Source organism: Rutilus rutilus, assembly GCF_951802725.1.
Source record: "Rutilus rutilus genome assembly, chromosome: 13".
Taxonomy (NCBI): domain Eukaryota; kingdom Metazoa; phylum Chordata; class Actinopteri; order Cypriniformes; family Leuciscidae; genus Rutilus; species Rutilus rutilus.
This window is the reverse complement of record NC_140218.1, coordinates 33,002,394-33,020,317: the sequence shown is the minus strand read 5'-3', so window position 1 is coordinate 33,020,317 and position 17,924 is coordinate 33,002,394. Positions and strand designations below refer to the sequence as shown.

General features: G+C 40.4%; 1 protein-coding gene across 1 annotated transcript; it reads left to right on the top strand.

The window, feature by feature from the left end:
• The first annotated feature begins 910 nt into the window (after positions 1 to 910).
• Positions 911 to 15,757, top strand: epm2a (EPM2A glucan phosphatase, laforin). The gene is made up of 4 exons (XM_084429336.1): positions 911 to 1,241; positions 7,616 to 7,790; positions 14,644 to 14,888; positions 15,065 to 15,757. The coding sequence occupies exons 1-4, from the start codon at positions 992 to 994 to the stop codon at positions 15,346 to 15,348; spliced, it is 954 nt and encodes a 317-aa protein (XP_084285462.1). The 5' UTR covers positions 911 to 991; the 3' UTR covers positions 15,349 to 15,757.
• Positions 15,758 to 17,924: the final 2,167 nt, after the last annotated feature.

The window sequence follows — 17,924 nt, the reverse complement described above, 5'->3', positions numbered from 1 at the left end:
TAAAAGTTTTACTTTAAAATACACGTTAAATATTTGTTTTAATAATCCTTTGTTGTGCTTTAAAGAAACATTTTTTTAATGTGTTGACTTAAGTACAGATGCACATGTATAGTATTTGAATATAATTGTAACTAGTGTGTTATTTGATATTACAGTTAATTGGTCTATAATGTGTTAAAATAAATGTACTAAATTGCAAATCCATCATTATATCCATCAACTATATTCAAATGCATCTATATTCAAATACATGACAATATAAATTATGTTGGTCATGTAAATTTTAATAATAATGTTTTATTTCAACTTTAATAATTTCTTTGTGTGTGTGTGTATTTATGTTACATGTCTGTTAAACATGTTTAGGGGCATTATTCACATGCGAATTATCTGAATAAAAACACAAGAAGGCTCTTAAAGCGGGGTCATGTGGTCTTGGATACTTTTTTACAGCACTGTTAAACTCCTATAAGAAGTGAGATTTTTCTACCAATCCTTTAAAACAACACACACACACACACACACACACACACACACACACACACACAAGTTGTTTTATTATGATTTATAGGTAGCCTACTTTCTATAGACATAATGATTTTTAAACTGTACAGATTGTATATTCTCTCTCCTTACATAGGCTACTAAACCTACCCATCACAAAAAAACTTTCTGCATTTTTACATTTTCAAGCTGTTTTCCTCACGGGGAGATTGGGGACCAAAACATGTCCCCACGAGGAAAAGGATTTCACATATTGCCATCTCCGTGGGGACATTGTGTCCCCATAATGTAGGTTAACCAGGACACACATACACACAGAGAGAGAGAGAGAGAGAGAGAGAGTTTGTCCCCTCTGAGCCACTGTATCCCTTTAAATGTCAAGAATACTGCGTATATTTTTAGCGCAGCCATCAGTGTCAGTGACCGAAGGCACAAAAAGATCAGTCCCAGTTATAGAGCTCCCGAATACTGTGTGTATTTACAGGACATGGTTGTGTTTAGGTTTGGTGTAATTTTGACACCAGAGAGTTCAGATGTCGAGGTGTTAGTGCTGGGCTCTCGGCCAGAGATGGGACACTGGGACCCGGCCCGTGCCGTGCAGATGAACCCGAGCCGCCCGGTTCCGTCCGCCTGTGAACCGTGTCTGTGGACCGGAGACGTGCCTCTGTCCGAACCCAACACAGACAAGCTGTGGTTTAAGTTTATAAAGCGTGTCGATGGGAACTACATTTGGGAAGGTATGTGAGGATAATGGTCAAGTCGTGAGGACGACAAACACACTTTCAAAAGGACATCAGCTTAGAGGAAATACATTATCTCTTAAGATAAAGGACAAATAAGCGCTTTAACATCCACAGTGTAATAAAGTTTTTGACTCACTGGATGGTGCTGCTGTTCCACAGTCTGACTTGCACTGACAGACAGTCACGAAATTATAAATCCTTTCAGTTTAACCTGTGAAGGCTACAGTTTACTGTCTCTAACTGTATTAAAATCCATAATTGGATTTAATCAATTTAAGCCTGGTTTCACAGACAAGGCTTAGACTAAGCCAGAATTAAGGCTTAGTTCAGTTGGGGCATTTAAGTAGCTTTTATAAAAGTGCCATTAAAAAACATTACTGGTGTAGCCTACATATTGAGACAAAACAATGGCACTGTCATATTTACGATATATCAGTGTAAGTTGCTTTCAGTTAAACAGCTCAAACATTTAGTCTGGAACTAGCTTAAGTCTTGTATGTGAAACCAGGGAATAACTTTTAAGAAAATACAACTTCCATTGACTTAAAGCTTTCAGAAATTAATGTAAAGCCTGACGTGTGAAACAATAGTCAGAATGTATTAAAAAAACACGTTTTATTGGGACCTTTAAAGGAGTCATAACCTGCAATTTTCCCTTCCCCTCATATTCAGTTCAGTCGAGAAAGATGGAGAAACCGAGTGCACACCGGACTTGCTCTGTGGTTGATTGCCATAAAAAACATGTAATGTGTTTTATCTCCCAAAATCGGACGAAACTATCAGGGACCAGTGGATTAAATTCATTTTTAATGACGCTGTCCCAACAACCCTTTCAGCTGGCGTGCAGAGCCATATAGAGCGTCCACGACAGCCAAAACATCGCATTGATCTCGCGAGACAATAATGCCTTCAGAAATAAGGGTAAAAGTAGGTCTGTGTTTATTTTTTTTCCACTTTTCTTTTTTAGAAGGGCCTGAAAGACTATAATACAGCAGTAGGTATCCAATGTAATACTAGGTTATGACTCCTTTAAACAAAATATAAAAGAAAAATGCATCTGTGTTTTGTATCATATATCAGGTATATGTACTCAGATAGTATGATATGGAGCTCATACTTGAGGAAAACGCACTTCCGTTTTATTCAGAGGCCTAAACTGAGTAAAAATATGCAATTCGCTGCAGATTCTGATATTTATTTGGCCAAAAGTAAGCTGAAATTCTATATATCTATATATTATATGCTATATAACAGTACAACAGACAACTACATAAAATACATATAAATCAGTTGTCACTCTAAATCTCCCAATAATATTAGTAAGATTTTTGCAGTACCTGATAATAGCCTATAGAAATGCTGTCCAGTATTTATGTATTCACTGTCTTTTTGCACCTTTTTTTTTTTTCTTTTCTTTTTGCACAGTATGAAGCTTATTGAAAAGTATTTCACTGTCATGAGATCAAACTTTGAACTCTGCTTTGGGAGCAAAGCAGCAAATATTTCAAAGTGATGAAAAATGAAGGAACGCTGAAACCTGAACCTGACCTGCTTTGTCAGGAAACCCAAGCCGTCGTCCTGACATGACTCAAGTGGCAGGTTTCTCATTCTGTCGTGTTTCTCATTTGAATGAATACGCCTATGTGTGACAAATCGACGATCTGCTCCAGTGCTCACGCCATCTGTTGACTGAGGTTTTGATTGAGCCATTGTTTGCTGGTATCTTGTCAATTCCCACTGTCTCATTTGAAGACAGCCGAGATTTTGATTGTGTCGAGATGTGTTTTGCTGATTGAAATGATGCTTGCTGATTTCACACCATAGCAGGTGAATTGGCTCTGAGTTTGCCTCAGGTAAGCAAGCATGAGTTGATAGTCCTCCAGTTGAGACTAAAGTACTCAGATCAGTGGGGTGTATCAATTGGCAGCGTCCAGATAGGGACAGTCTTGGTTTATAGGACATAATGGCCTGTTCACTTCAGTAGGTTCTAATTCTGCACCTTTTTTCCCAGTATTTGACCTAGATGTGAAGCTTAAGAGGAAATGTTGATAGAGAGTGAATCACTTTTAAATCAGAAAAGAACTGGCTGCTGTTTTTGGTATGGAATTAAAGTAGCCTGATCTTTTTTTATATTTTTTTTATTATGTTATATTTTAAAGGAATAGTTCTCATTTAAAATTAATTACTCACTCTCATGCATCAGAGCAACAATATAAAACACACGGTAACACTTTAGAATACCGTTCCGTCATTAATGAATAACTACACAGGATCAAATGAGTAACACAATTGAAATATTCTATTAACTACTATTAAATTATATCCATTTTAGAATTAATTATACATTGTGCATTATTCTTAATAATTATGAACCTGTATATAGTAGTTATAATAGAATAAAATAGTAGTTATTTTTTAGCTAATAGTGAACTACCTCTTTTACTTAATAATTAGTTAATCAGAGTTTCTTGTTAGTTAATAATACAATGTCCTCCACTAATATTGGCACCCTTGGTAAATATGAGCAAAGGCGGCTGGGAAAATACATCTGCATTGTTTATCCTTTTGATCTTTCATTCAAAAAATTGCAAAAATCTAAATTCTCATTGAAGTAAAACAATTGAAAGTGTGTGTGTGGACTCACATTATGAAATAAATGTATTGCATGGCCACAATTATTGGCACCCCCAGATATGTGTATGTGTAAAATATCTCTGAAGTATATTCCCATTCATATTTATGTTTTTTTTTAGCACACCAGGGTGACTAGGAGCATGAAATTGTCCAGCCATGACTTTCTGTTTCACAGGAGTATAAATATGACGAATACACAAAGGCCAAATTCCCTTAATCATCCATCACAATGAGAAAACCCAAAGAATATAGTTCTGATGTGCAGCAAAAGAGTTTTGGCCTTCACAAAATAGAAAGTGGCTGTAAGAAAATAGCTGATTGATTTTGACCATCAGGGCAATAATTAAGAAGTTCCAATCAACTAAAGATGTTATGAATCTGCCTGGAAGAGGACGTGTGTCTATATTGTTTTAATGCACGGTGAGGAGGAGAGTTTGAGTGGCCAAAGACTCTTCAAGGATCACAGATGGAGAATTGCAGAGATTACTTGAGTCTTGGGCGTCAGAAAGCCTAAAAAAGATCAAACAACCCCTACATCCCCACATGTTGTTTGGGAGAATTGCCAGAAAAATCCTCCTCACTCATCCATAAACAAACTCCAGTATATTCAGTTGTTTTTGTCAGCAAATCCACCAGATGGCAAAAACGGGACTGGATTCTATGGTCAAATGAAACTAAACAAAAGAGCTTTTTGGGTTTGGTGCAAACAGGGATAAAAAAAAAGTACCCCATGCCCACGGTTAAATATACCGCTGGATATTTAATGTTGTGGGCCTATTTTTTTTTTTTGGAGTTCCTGGACATCTTGTTCAGATACATGTTTTTTTTTGGGGGGGGGGGGGGGCTAGCATATATATAACTTGATGTTTTGAAAAGACTCTCCTGTTTATCGTTAGAGCCCGACAACATCCAACCTTGAAGAAGCTGTGTGTCGATGTGTGTTAGTATTCCTAGTTACAGGTTAAGGAACAAGTGGCATTATTGGAGATTGACTGACTCGTTTTCTTCGACATGTTGGCGCCCAGCAACCCAGATCTGCGACCTGGAAGATCACGACGTGCCTAAATTCAGGGTCTGAGTGTCAGCTGCCTGATCGATGGAGATATGCTTCAGTCTATCTGTATATGTGTGGAAAATTACTATGTTTATCTATTTCTTAGCCAATCAGAATCATTCAACCTGAAGCAAGGACGTAGATTAGACCTTGGTGAAGGGTATAATTCTGTAGACAGAAAGTCTGTCTAGCTTTGCCACATTGAAATCATGAAGGCTGTCTTTATAGATGTTATAATTGACTACAAGTTTTGTCTTCTGCCACATGCGCTCAGCTTTTCTGCATTGCCTTTTCATATTTTGCACTGCTGTTGAGTTTCTCCAAGGTGCTTTTTGTCTGCCACTCTTCTTCCTGACTTTCACAGGAGCAATATCATCAATTACACTTTTAACTTTTGAGTTAAAGGACTCAAGGAGAGAATCAACCGAGTCCGCAGATATGCTTGGTGTTAGAGATGGCCTTCATAAATAGCACACTAGTGTTCTCTTCTTGACAGACGCAGATCTAACTTCAACAGTAGGAGAGATCAATATGTCAAAGAAAATACAGAAATGATCAGACATCCTTAATAACAATCGATGAAATGTTTAGATCCTTACTGATACGTAAATCTAGAGTGTGTCCACGATTGTGTGTGGGTCTGTGTACACGTTGAGTCAGATCAAAAGTATTTAAAACAGTTATGATTTCTTTTGCCATATTGGTTTCTGCACTATCTATGTGAATATTAAAATCCCAGCAATAGCAAAACAGTCAAACTCTGTTGATAACAGCTCTGTAAAGTCCTCAGCAAAGGCTGGAGAGTTTTTTTGGAGGCCTGTAAATAATGATAAGTAAAATGCGTGGAGCACCTTTTAACACAATACCCAGATATCCGAAAGACGGGTAATTCCCAAGTGATACTTGCTTACATTGATACACATCTTTAAAAAGCGCAGCTACACCCCCACCTCTCCTACCCGCTCTGAAGACACTCATAAAAGTACAGTTAGGAGGACCTGTTTCATTGAGGACTGTTGCACTGCAGCTTGTCTTCTAGCCAAGTTTCATTTAGAAGCATAAAATCAAGGTTGTTTGTGGTTATTAAGTCGTTGACTAAAAGTGATTTATTTTTCAGTGATCGGATGTTAGTGCTAACTTGACAGTATACAATTTTTCCCCCTCAGCAATCTTAGTTTGACATGTAACAGGCAGCAGATTAGATTGGTTTGCTGTACTTGGGAAGACCTTAGACTTTCTAGCATGTAATATAACAGAAATAGAGAAAGAAACAGGAACTGTAGGCTCTTAAAGGGATAGTTCACCCAAAAATGAAAATTCTGTCATCATTTACTCACCCTCAAGTTGTTCCAAACCTGTATGAGTTTCTTTGTTCTGCTGAACACAAAGGAAGATATTTGGAAGAATGTTTGTAACCAAACAGATCTCGGTCCCCATTGACTACCATAGTATATTTTTTTCCTACTATGAAAGTCAATGGGGACCGAGATCTGTTGATTACAAACATTCTTCCAAATATCTTCCTTTGTGTTCAGCAGAACAAAGAAACTCATACAGGTTTGGAACAACTTGAGGGTGAGTAAATGATGACAGAATTTTCATTTTTGGGTGAACTATCCCTTTAATGGTTACCAAGAATCATAGCAGTCAGAAAAATCCATTTTATAAATGAGGTTTTAGATCTGAATGTCAAATAAATCAAAATTCAACAAAAAGCCATTTCACTGTTGGCATACTTACTGCATTTTGGCTTCGTAGGGCAATATTGCTTTGAGACCTCCAAAGGTAAGCCCACCAAACCCATTTAAACACCACCATCTGCATACTGTATATGCTTACAGTGTGTAATATATGTTTGTGGCTTAAACATAGACTGTAACCATGAGCATAATTACTGTATTGCATAGGTTTTGTTCATGCTATATGAGTCAGCGTGAAGAGCTTGTTTGCTGTGTGGGCTGCAGCTCTGAGACTCTAATCAGCCCAGCGGTTGAAAGGGCGACAGCAGCGGGGTGGGATGATAAATGTCGGACAAATAACAAACACCCCACGTTCTTTCTGGATGAATGTGAGTTAGGGATGAATACGAGTTCAGAAACCCATATGCTCTCCCTCATTACAAGTGCATAACATGTAGGACCGAGGCAGCGATCCACTACTGTTTTATTAACGCAATGACTCATTTGCATGTTTAATTTATTATGAATCAAGTTTATGACTTGACCACCAAAATGATGCAGCATTGCAGCCATTCCAGGAAGTGTCTGAATTAATGAAAGGAACCATTAGCTTTTAAATGTGAACTCTCAGAGGTTCAGGAACAGGTGACCTCCAGAGTCTGAACAACACTCTGTAATTTAATTACCTTCCCCCTCAGAAATGAACGGCTTACATAAAAAGCACAAAAGGGACAATAATGTGAATTTGAACTTTTGCAAGAGCCACTGAAACTTTAAATGAAGCATGAAACAAATGTGTTGTTTATTCAGATGTTACATAACATGATATTTTAAAGTGATTAATTCAAACATTTTGTTGAAATGTAAGAATTAGGACATCTAAAAACTTTTACAATATTTTCTTTTTCCTCATCTCATTTATCCTACTGTGGCTTGTCATTGACCCATTAGTGTGCAGATGTATTTGAGAAGTGTTGTGTTTGTCTTGTGTCTATCGCTAGGCAATGGGCCGCATCACGACCGGCAGTGTGTGTATGACGACAGTAACATGGTGGACGGGATATACTGCCACCCGATTGGTCACTGGATTGAGGAGACAGGCCACACAGATGAGATGAAACACACCACCAACTTCTACTTCAGCATAGCGGGACAGCAGGCCATTCACTTCTCTCAGTATGTGTGAATGCATTCCCATCCATCATGTGTTTTAAAGGGATAGTTCACCCCAAATTTTTAAGTTTTGTCATCACTTACTCACCCCCTCAAGTTGTTCCAAACCTGTACGTGTTTCTTTCTTCTATTGATGATGTTTTATGTTTGTAACCAGACAGTTGACAGTAGTTATTGACTTCCATATAATCTTTTTTCCTACTGTGGAAGTCAATGGGTGCCGTCAACTCTAAAGAAACACGTACAGGTTTGGAACAACATGAGGGTAAGTGATAAAGTTAAAAGAGTTGCAAAACTCGAGAGCACGTAGATGTGAATTTGAGAACTTGTACATTAAATATTCGTACTTGTACGCTAATATTTACACTCGCAGCTAGTCAATAGTCCCAAACCTGTATTCTGAATTTGAAGTTGCAGACAAGTAGTTACAACTGTGTAAAATCCAATTCACAAAAATACAATGACAGACACAAACTTGTAGTACATAGTTGCACTTATTCTTTCATTCACATTCGCAGTACAACCTCAATTAGGCACTTGCAACTCATCAAATCTGTCACTGTCATTTAAACATTTGCGGCTTGAATTTTGCAACTGTTTTCGCGATATTTTAGATGCATAACTAACTTGTGCACTTGCAACTCTGAGTTGCAAGAGAGAAAGAAAAATAATGTGTTTTTTTAACAATCAATTGAACGTTAATAAAAGCTTCGAAAGTATATGTTGAGATTGAAGTATAAATTGGGCTATACATGCTAACAAGTGCTTTGGGAAACAGCTATAGTTTGTACGTCACAATGACATTTTAATTTACTTTAAAGGAATAACACATGTAATATGAATGTTACATTTATAACTTAATTCCCCGGCTCCAGTTCACTCACGCCACACTCTTCACTCACCGCCATAGTTTTGAAGATGAAGCATCATGTGCAGCACGTTGCGTTGTGAGAAACAATATCTCACCCTGTGTTCTCAGATGCACACCACAGATTTTAACATATGTAGTAGGTAATCCGGGAATTCGATGCATACATAAAATTCAGATACTATTCACAATATACACATTGCATACTGCAAATATAGTTGTATATAGGGTTGTATGGTAGTATGCCATTGTGAACACAGCTTCAATACCAATTTCAGTGTACTTGAGTTGTATTAAGCAGGTTTGGGCAAATACAGTAGGTCAACCAGGTATTCTATGCTTACAGAAAAGTTGCATACTAATCACATACTGGATACTGCAGAAATAGTACGAGTAGTATGATGGTAATCCATTCCAAACACAGCAAAGCAAAGGTTCCTAATTTTCTCGCTTTTGCATTGTGTAACACGTCTAAAAATGCAAACTTTTTATGCATTTTTGGCCATTAATTTGCACGACAACAGCGTTTTGGGGGCCTGAAAATGCAAAGGGGTTTCAAAGTGCAAGTTTTTGAAAATTATTGTCTCCATGTAAACTACAAAAACACAAATTTGTGAAAACAGTGCATGCGTATTACATGTTCAGTCTAAAGGCTCAGGGCCCTATTTTAATGATCTAAGCGCATGGTCTCTACGGGACAAGCCGGATTCCATCATATCTTTATGCACACAATAATAATCTTTTACATTGTTATCCTTTTATTTTAAATATTTGGCATGTTTGTGTGCTGTGTGCCATTCCAATGACTCCGAAGCTGTTCAGTTAAGGTAAAAAAAGTTACTTAGTTCACCTTTAATAAGCAGAGTTTACGCGCGTTGTGGACCCGCCTATAGGCGCACATTACTAACGCGCTCATTACATAACAAAAAAAATATTGCGCCATTGACTTTAGCCGAGGTTTCAGTTGGTCAATGGCGCAGCCTATTTCTGTTGCCTCAATATAGCAACGCACCAACAATGCACCTGAACACACCTCGTTTTCAGACCAGCACGCCCATGGGTGCACAAATGGGCGCAAATGCATTTGCTATTTAAACAACGTGGCGCAGGACGTGAAAATGATAACTGCGTCGGACTGAAACTAGCAAAAAACACTTGCGTTGCGCTTGGCGCTGCATTGCGCCAGGTGTAAGATAGGGCCCTCAGTGTTTCTTTACAAAGTGACTTCGCCAGCCGCTGGCATGGAAGCATTGGGATTGTTTTGACGTTGTTGTTGTTGTCTATGCGCAAAAAACGCGAAGGAAAAAACAGTTTTTTTTTATTACATGAAATTTCTCAGAACAACGGTAAATGTGACCTTTAGTTTTAAAGGGAAGAGTTTTGGAACACAAAAAGATGTTTAGCAGAAGTAAAGTGTCTCAATTAACACCAGGTTAAAGATAAATTTACTCTGTAAATTCGACTTAACTTGAAGTATGTGCCAAATCTCAAATTCACAGATAGTAACATCTACTGTAATTAAGCATTTTGATTAGGGTTTTTTTTTTTTTTTTTTGCCTGTCTCTCTTTTTAATTGTGTGTGTGGTTTAAACAGCACTCTATAATTAGCACTATGACTCTGAATCTCTAGATTCCTTTGGCAGTGAGCTCTAAGTGCTTGTTTCTTTTGACCTCTGACCTTGTTCTACAGGCAAAAAAAAGTTGAAAGTGGAGGCGGATAAAAGTAAGACTGGGTCATTGAGTCTGGGGTTGGGGAATCCATTAGAGTAATGACAGATTTACGGTATCAAAGAGGCTGGTGAATCTCCAAGAGGGCAGAGATTCTAAGTCTTCCTATGACAGAATGCACCATCATCTCCAGTAAAGAAAGTACAACTGGACAAAATAGTGGAAAACACAGAGAGACTTCAATCAGCTAAATGTAGAAGTAATGGTGCATTTATAGCAGGGCTTAAAAAAAATTCAATCTGTTCACTCTGAACAGAATCAGTATTTTAACGTTTCTGTTCACGAGCTCCTTCTGTAACATTATCTTTACGAAAACAGTTTGATGAGAAAAAATACCAGTTAATAACATTTTTATTATTATTATTATTAATATTATTATTATTTGCCAATACTTTACACCAGAGCTTGAATTGAACTTTATACTAAGAGCTTGTGACTAAACCTCGTAACTCGAGTGTATCCTCAAACTGTCGCCAAAACCTCATACAGCTCCAGCCATCTCAATTGTGAATGTCCTGCAAGCATTTTGGAGACTGTCTTTGCTTGTTTGCAGTGCAAGGGTAAATAAAAAAAATGATTCTTTGAATAAGTACAGTGTTTTCTTTATTCAAAACAGGTTGTGTGTAAAGGCTAATGTTTTAAGTATTTGAAAAGCGGCAAAGCGTGTCTTGGTCTGGTATTTGCCGTCTAGTCAACGCTGGATTCATCAGGTGTCCGGAGAGTGTCTACCCCCTGTCCAGAACACAGCCAGACCCAGAGCCCGTTTCACCACCTGCGACCATGGGGAAATCGTGTGAGCCCCCCACAGACGGAGAGCTACCACCCGCCGTCACGCATCAGCCAGAGCCAGAGGACAAGTGGACAGCGCTGACCCTCGCCCCGGAAGAGGAGCCCCCCAGTGAGTCTGACCAGGGGTGTGAGCCCACGGGTATACTGGTGGAAATGGAGACTGAGGACGGGCTGATGGACTTAAGTACGGAGGTATCGTCTCCCACCCTGTTTCTTGTTCTTCATCGCTGTTCCTAGACAGCACCATAGACTGTATGAACCCTCTTCCTGTTTCCTCTGAACTGTCTTCGCTGTTTCTAAACAACACAGAGACATGCATGGACTATGTACTATTACCTTTAACCCTGTCAAGTCTCTATTTGCCTCCATCACCGCCCTTCTCAGCCAGTCCTCCAGCCCCGCCTCTGATAGCAGTTTGCAGCCCTTTGCCATCTCCTGAAATGCCATGCTGTGACGTTGAGCCGCAGGTCAAGCAACCTCCATCAGCACCTGAGCGAATCGATCTTGTGGCTCCACCTCCGGCCTCTGATCCCCTCACTCCGTCTCAGGCCCGTCGGCTGCACCTTGGCTCCTCCCACCTTCGGCTCCACAAGAAACCCTCGGCCTTTCGACTCTACCGGGTTCCCTCGCCCCCACTGGCTCCCCCTTGGTCATTCGTCACACCACCTCCTCTGTGGACTTGCAGATCTTCTGCTACACGCAGTTCCTCCACCCCTACGGCTTCCCTTCGGCTACGCCTTGGTCCTCCATCACACCGGCATCGGATCGGCTCCTCCTCAGACGATCTTCTGTCTTCACCCTGGGATCCATCAGCTCTACCTCCGTCGGTCGTCCCCCAGTTGACATCCGCCTCTACACCACCTTGGCTCTTCCCTCCCTTGATTCCGCCATGGGCTGTCGTCACTGTGCTCTGGGTCTGTGCCATGGGAAGTACACCATCGCCGCCGGGGTCTCGTCGCTGTCCATCTGTCACCATTCTTCTGCCGCCTGCCATCACCATCCTTTCGCCATCGCCTGTTACCATCCCTATGCCATCTCCACGACCTCCTCCTTCTCCTCTCCATGCTGCGAGGTTGTGCCTCCCGGGAGGGGGCGTTCTGTCACGCTCATGTTCAGTCAGTGTCACCTTCATGGACTTTTAGTTTGTTTGTCTTCAGTCACACTTTACTTCAGTTTAAATTATAATAAAGACTTTACATGTGTTTGAGTATGTTAGTCAACACATCAAAATAAGTGTACTTCTTTAAAACATGACAAAATATTATTAAAACAATGAATTAAAATGTACTTAAAAGTAAAATATTTAATTTGACATAATTACAAAGTGCACTTTTTAAAAGTATACTTAAGAGTGTTAAAAACATAGGGTAACACTTAATACGTTAAAGTACTAGTTACAGCTACTTAAAAAAAGTAATAACAGTAAATTATGCATAATTACAAGCAACTAACCCTAAGGCAACCCATAACAGGACCCTATAACTACATGTAGTTAATAATTAATATTACTCAGTACTTATTTGTCTAATTCCAGTGTAACCAATCATAGTCACCAAACACAGTGTAACTGAACATAGTAATGAAAATGTGCTCTCTTTAATTCATAAATATTATATTATCTGCAAGTATGGTTTTATATAGACATCACAAACTGCCTGTTTTAGTTTCATTTTCATGAAGTTTCTATTTGTATCTCTCAGTTACCAAACTCCTTTGTTCCAGTTTCCCTCTCCTCATTTGTTACTATGGTTTCTGATTAATGAGTCATCACCTGTTCATCATTTGAGTTCAATCACCTTGTTGGTTTCTGGTATTGTTTGTGTGTTCATGTGAAATATGCTGTTATGTTGCCTTACTGTATTTGGATTACCTGAGTTTGTTTTATTAAAGTACCGTTGGTTTATTTAAACCTGTTAGTCTCAGAAGATCCACAGAGAATTCAACATTAAAATTTACTGCAAGAACTAGAAGTTTTTTTTTTCTTTCTTATTTCAGGTTTTGTCTACATTTACAATATGAGTCAATGTTACTACAGTGCATGTCATTGACTCTATAAGAAATAAACAACCATGAAACTCGGGAAACAATGTTTCTGTGTATCAATTACAAAGTCTAATTCACACCAAATGTAGAGTGTAAAATATACTCCGGTGGCTGAATGAACAAAGTCCCAAGGAAAAATACAAGGACCTTTTGTCTCCAGAATCAAGTACACCTTGTTAGGTCTTTGACCACTAATTAAACACAACTTGTACTTGTCACCACTGCTCATTTAAAATGCACTACGTGCCCACTTCTAATGCAGTGCTTAAATACACGCAAACAAACGCATCGTTTTCAGAGAAGGAGTACATTGCACACACCTCTGTGTACAGTTGCACCCAAAAGCATTTGGACACTTAAGTCACAGGGAAAATATATGAATGTAATTTCCTTAGACATAAACCCAAGCGTCCTGCCCTGGAGAAGGTTTTGGGCAGAGGTTAGATCATACTCAATGCTTCACACCATTAACCTGCAGCTCACTTTCCCTTCAATCATTTCATTTATGTTTTCCCCTCAAAGAGGCATGTGGGTTTCTGAGGCAAAAATACACCTCTCACCTGGTGTCTCTGACCTTCATTCCCCTGGCTGTCAGTCTGTTTCCTCAAACCACTAAACTCATTAACATTTCCATTATTTGAGCTCTCATATACACAGAGGGAGAGACCCTGCTGACATGACTGTCTCATCGTTTGATGAGAAACGATGGAGGTAGAAATGCTGGAAATGAAAAATGAAAATTATCTGTTTCTCTTCTGTTGTTCTGAGTGTTTTGTAGAGTGTTTCTTTGGGGTTGCAACAGTGCTCTGTGTAATTGTTGGTTTGTCAACCCCCCACTTCAACCCCCCACATCAGGAGGAGTCTCCGTTGTATTGATATGATATAACAGGATGAATTTGTAGTCCAAAATTAAATACGTAGGGCTGGAGGTACAGTATGTTTCAATGGCAAAAAACACTAAAAAAGTGTATCACTGAGTTGTAACATTGTCAGTGCAATCGTTAAAGGAACACTTTTTCATACCGTATATGTTTTATGATCTTTCCTATCACCCTGACATATCTTTCTGCACTCGTTGCTCTGGGATCTCATAATATATCTATTAAGCAATGTGGTGATTGTATGTTACAGCTGTGGGAATTGTCCAGGGAAGTTGATGTATGTACAATATTGATCAAACCAAAAAAGATTGAGGCAGGTTTAATTATCGTGTCTTTGGCTGCTCATTATGCTTATGTACACAGATGATCTCTGGTCTAATTTGAAATATTTTACTTCTGCATATTTATAAGTACATTTATTTTGATTTCCCTTTCCTTCTCTGATGGGCCATCACTGGTTACACACACAACTATTTGCATTGTTTGTAGACACACACATACACATACTCATTCACACAGCTAAGTTTCCTCTCTCTCTTCTCTTCAGGGTGCTTCCGCGTGTCTGGTTAGGCAGCTGCCCTCGACGGGTCGAACATATAACCCTAAAGCTGAAACAAGAACTGGGTGTTACAGCAGTGATGAACTTTCAGACAGAATGGGATGTCATAAACAACTCACACGGCTGCAGGCGTGACCTGAGTCAACCCATGACCCCAGAGACAATGACACACCTGTACAAAGACTGTGGCCTTTCTTATATCTGGATCCCCACCCCAGACATGAGCACAGAAGGTCAGTGTGTGTGTTTAGTCAATATACCCTTGAAAACCAGACACAAGTGAGCCGTATGTAACATGTACTTAGCACACGGAGGATATGCTGTACTGAACTGTAAACTTGATTACTAATTCAAGTATCTAAAGAGCTTGTGTTGCTGTATATGTTGATTGTAATTTTGCCCTCTGCAGGTCGTACACGGATGCTGCCCCAGGCGGTGTTCCTGCTCTATGGACTGCTGAAGAACGGTCACACAGTATATGTTCACTGTAATGCAGGAGTGGGCCGTTCTACTGCGGCAGTGTGTGGACTCCTGATGTATGTGTTAGGCTGGAGACTCAGAAAAGTGCAGTACTACCTCACTGCCAGAAGGGCGGCAGTCTATATTGATGAGGAAGCACTGGTAAGAGCAGAAAATGACTTTCTCTTGAAGTTTGGGCGACTCTGTCCATTTGTTTGCAACCCTGAGACCTGAAAACAGTGCCCTCTACTGGATAGGAGGACACTTGTGTTCATTAATGTCAAAGCAATGAACAGACATCAAAATAGATTTTAATTTTGTCACACAGAGCTACTTTGTAAAAAAAAAAACACTAAATAGTGGCATTAAAAATCTAAATCTAGTGATTATATAAAATTGAGTTAATTAGAACATCATGGGACAAGAAATGTTCTTCTTGGAATCCACGAAATGAAATAAAGTGTGAAGTATAGCAAATAATATAAATAACATTGATTATTAATAATGTTTGGAAATACTCCATATGTTTGTATGTTAACCTGTTCATGAGTAATTCATAATGAAAATTAAATGTATTATTAAAACATTCTGTAAGGCCTGCCCAATCGGTCCAACGAATGTTTCCGATAAGCGGGTGAAGGTTTACTGCGTGTTACTGTCTTTTCTGCGTGGCACAGACTCCATTTTATCACAACCTCGAATTTAGGTTAGATTGCCGATTGGTTATTGGTCATTTATATAATAGTTTAGCAATGCATGATTATTCTATTTAACTCTTTACTTTATATTTTACTTGTTCATTAGGAATATATGTCGCTTAGAGAGTCTCGCGCCGGCCATTCTTTTACGCGGAACTCACATTCACAAACTCGCCAGTCTGATTGATAACATTTGAGACATTTCAAATGGTACCAAACATGTATAATATTGTAATTCACTTTAACCATATAGATTTTTGGGTACATTTTGGTGTTCTCAGCATGAGAGAGAGAAGGAATGGAGGAAGAAGGAAAGAGATGTAGATTAGGATGATACTGAGGTGAGACTTGCATCTTGAATGGTGATGAACTTCACAAAAAAGAGTTCCTTTGTTTTCGCAGAGAGTTGCCCTCTCTTCCAATTCCAGTTATTCCAGTCTTACAATTCCCTTACAATTCTAGTTTGCTACCTAACTAACATAATATTAGTGTTGCACAACCCTGCAAATAATGCAATACCAAACATTAATTTAATGAATATAAAACAATTATTTATAAATAATAATAGCTGTTATTTGCCAGGAATCATAATGTTGAATGCAGTACAGCTGGCAATGGTTCCTCTTCAGTCGGTTAGTTGATGCCACGTCGAGACCGATGAATAGGAATAGGAATAGGCCAATCTTCTTCGAGTGAAACTAAACGAGCCAATGCACTTCAGCTTTTTGCTTCGGAGCTGAGAGTTTCAATGCTGTTTAATCTACTGAAAGGTGATCAAACAACGAGCAAGCTCTTCAGGAGGATCTCTTGTGTCTGGTTCAGGCGATACAGCGCGGCAGCAGGGTCGACTTTCTTTCTCCCTCTTTCTCTTCTCTCTTTTGTGTAACTGAGCAAAACAAAAAGGCTGTTTTCACAGCTGGTAACCGTGCGCCAAGAGCGCTGAATAGTCGTTCTTACGGCTAGTAAGACCGCCGTAAAGAGAAACAGCGCAAGTCAGGCTGCACATTTCCTGTCTGTGTCTGCTGCAACCATTCCCCTTGCGTGCTTCAGCACCAAGGAGAGCAGTCTCCTGAAAGAGCTTACACGGGTGGAGCGCGTCTTTTAAAAAGATGTCACTCTACCTGTGTGTTTCTGGATGCGCTCATTACCTGGGATCGCGGGATGGTCACGAGTGCAGTATCGCGTGTCTGGGCATTGAACACGCTGAGGCAGCATTCGTGGATGAATCATGTACCCATTGTGGGAGGATGACCACCTCGGAGCTACGGTCGAGACCAACCCCCTAGGAACCCTCATCCCTCCCACACTCCGCAGCCAGTAGAGCCGCCGACGCAGCGTGCTGGACCATCCACGAGGTGTGTACCAGTTGTTTTCCTTTTCCTATCGATCGCTGCATCGGAGGGTGGGTCAGACTTCTCTGCGGATGACGATTCGGCGCCACTACCCCCTTCGGGTGTGAAAGCGGTGCCCGAGTCGGACCCGGAGATGATGGCCATGCATTCCCGGGCCGCCAACAGGATCGGGCTCGTGTGGAACCCTCCACCATGTCCCGAGCACTCAAGGCTGGATGATTGGTTTCTCGGGGTGGCGCGCGCTGGTTCTCAGCAACCCACCCTTGTGGATTTCGTCCCGGAGGTGCATGAGGAGCTCACTGGGGCGTGGACGGCACCTTTCACTGCCAGAAACCGTCGCGGTGGCGGGGCGGCTAAGGGGTACATGCGCATCCCTCCAGTGGAGCGGGCCGTTGCAATGCAGCTGTGCCTTAACTCCACTTGGCGCGGAGAGCCGTGTCTCCCTTCCCGGGCCTGTAAGTACTCGTCAGAGTTAACCGGCAAGGCTTACAAGGCCTTTGGGGAAGCCGCCTCTGCCATACACGCTATGGCGTGGTTGCAGGTCCATCAGGCCAAGGCACTGAAGGACCTGCACGAGGGTGGTCATGATCCCCAAGTTCTTCAGGAACTTCGTGCCGCGATGGACCTTGCGCTTCGTCTATGGGTCGTGCGATCCAGGAACGCCATCTCTGGCTGTGTCTGGCTGACATGAGGGAGAGCAAGAAAGTCAGGTTCCTTAACTCCCCTGTGTCCCAGACCGGCCTCTTCGGCGACAAGAGGG

Excerpts from the sequence above, each read along its gene's own strand:
- epm2a (XM_084429336.1), top strand. The coding sequence starts at position 992 with ATGGTTGTGTTTAGGTTTGGTGTAATTTTGACACCAGAGAGTTCAGAT. Across the intron at positions 1,242-7,615 it reads TGGGAACTACATTTGGGAAG|GCAATGGGCCGCATCACGAC; the intron begins GTATGTGAGGAT and ends GTCTATCGCTAG. Across the intron at positions 14,889-15,064 it reads CCCAGACATGAGCACAGAAG|GTCGTACACGGATGCTGCCC; the intron begins GTCAGTGTGTGT and ends TGCCCTCTGCAG.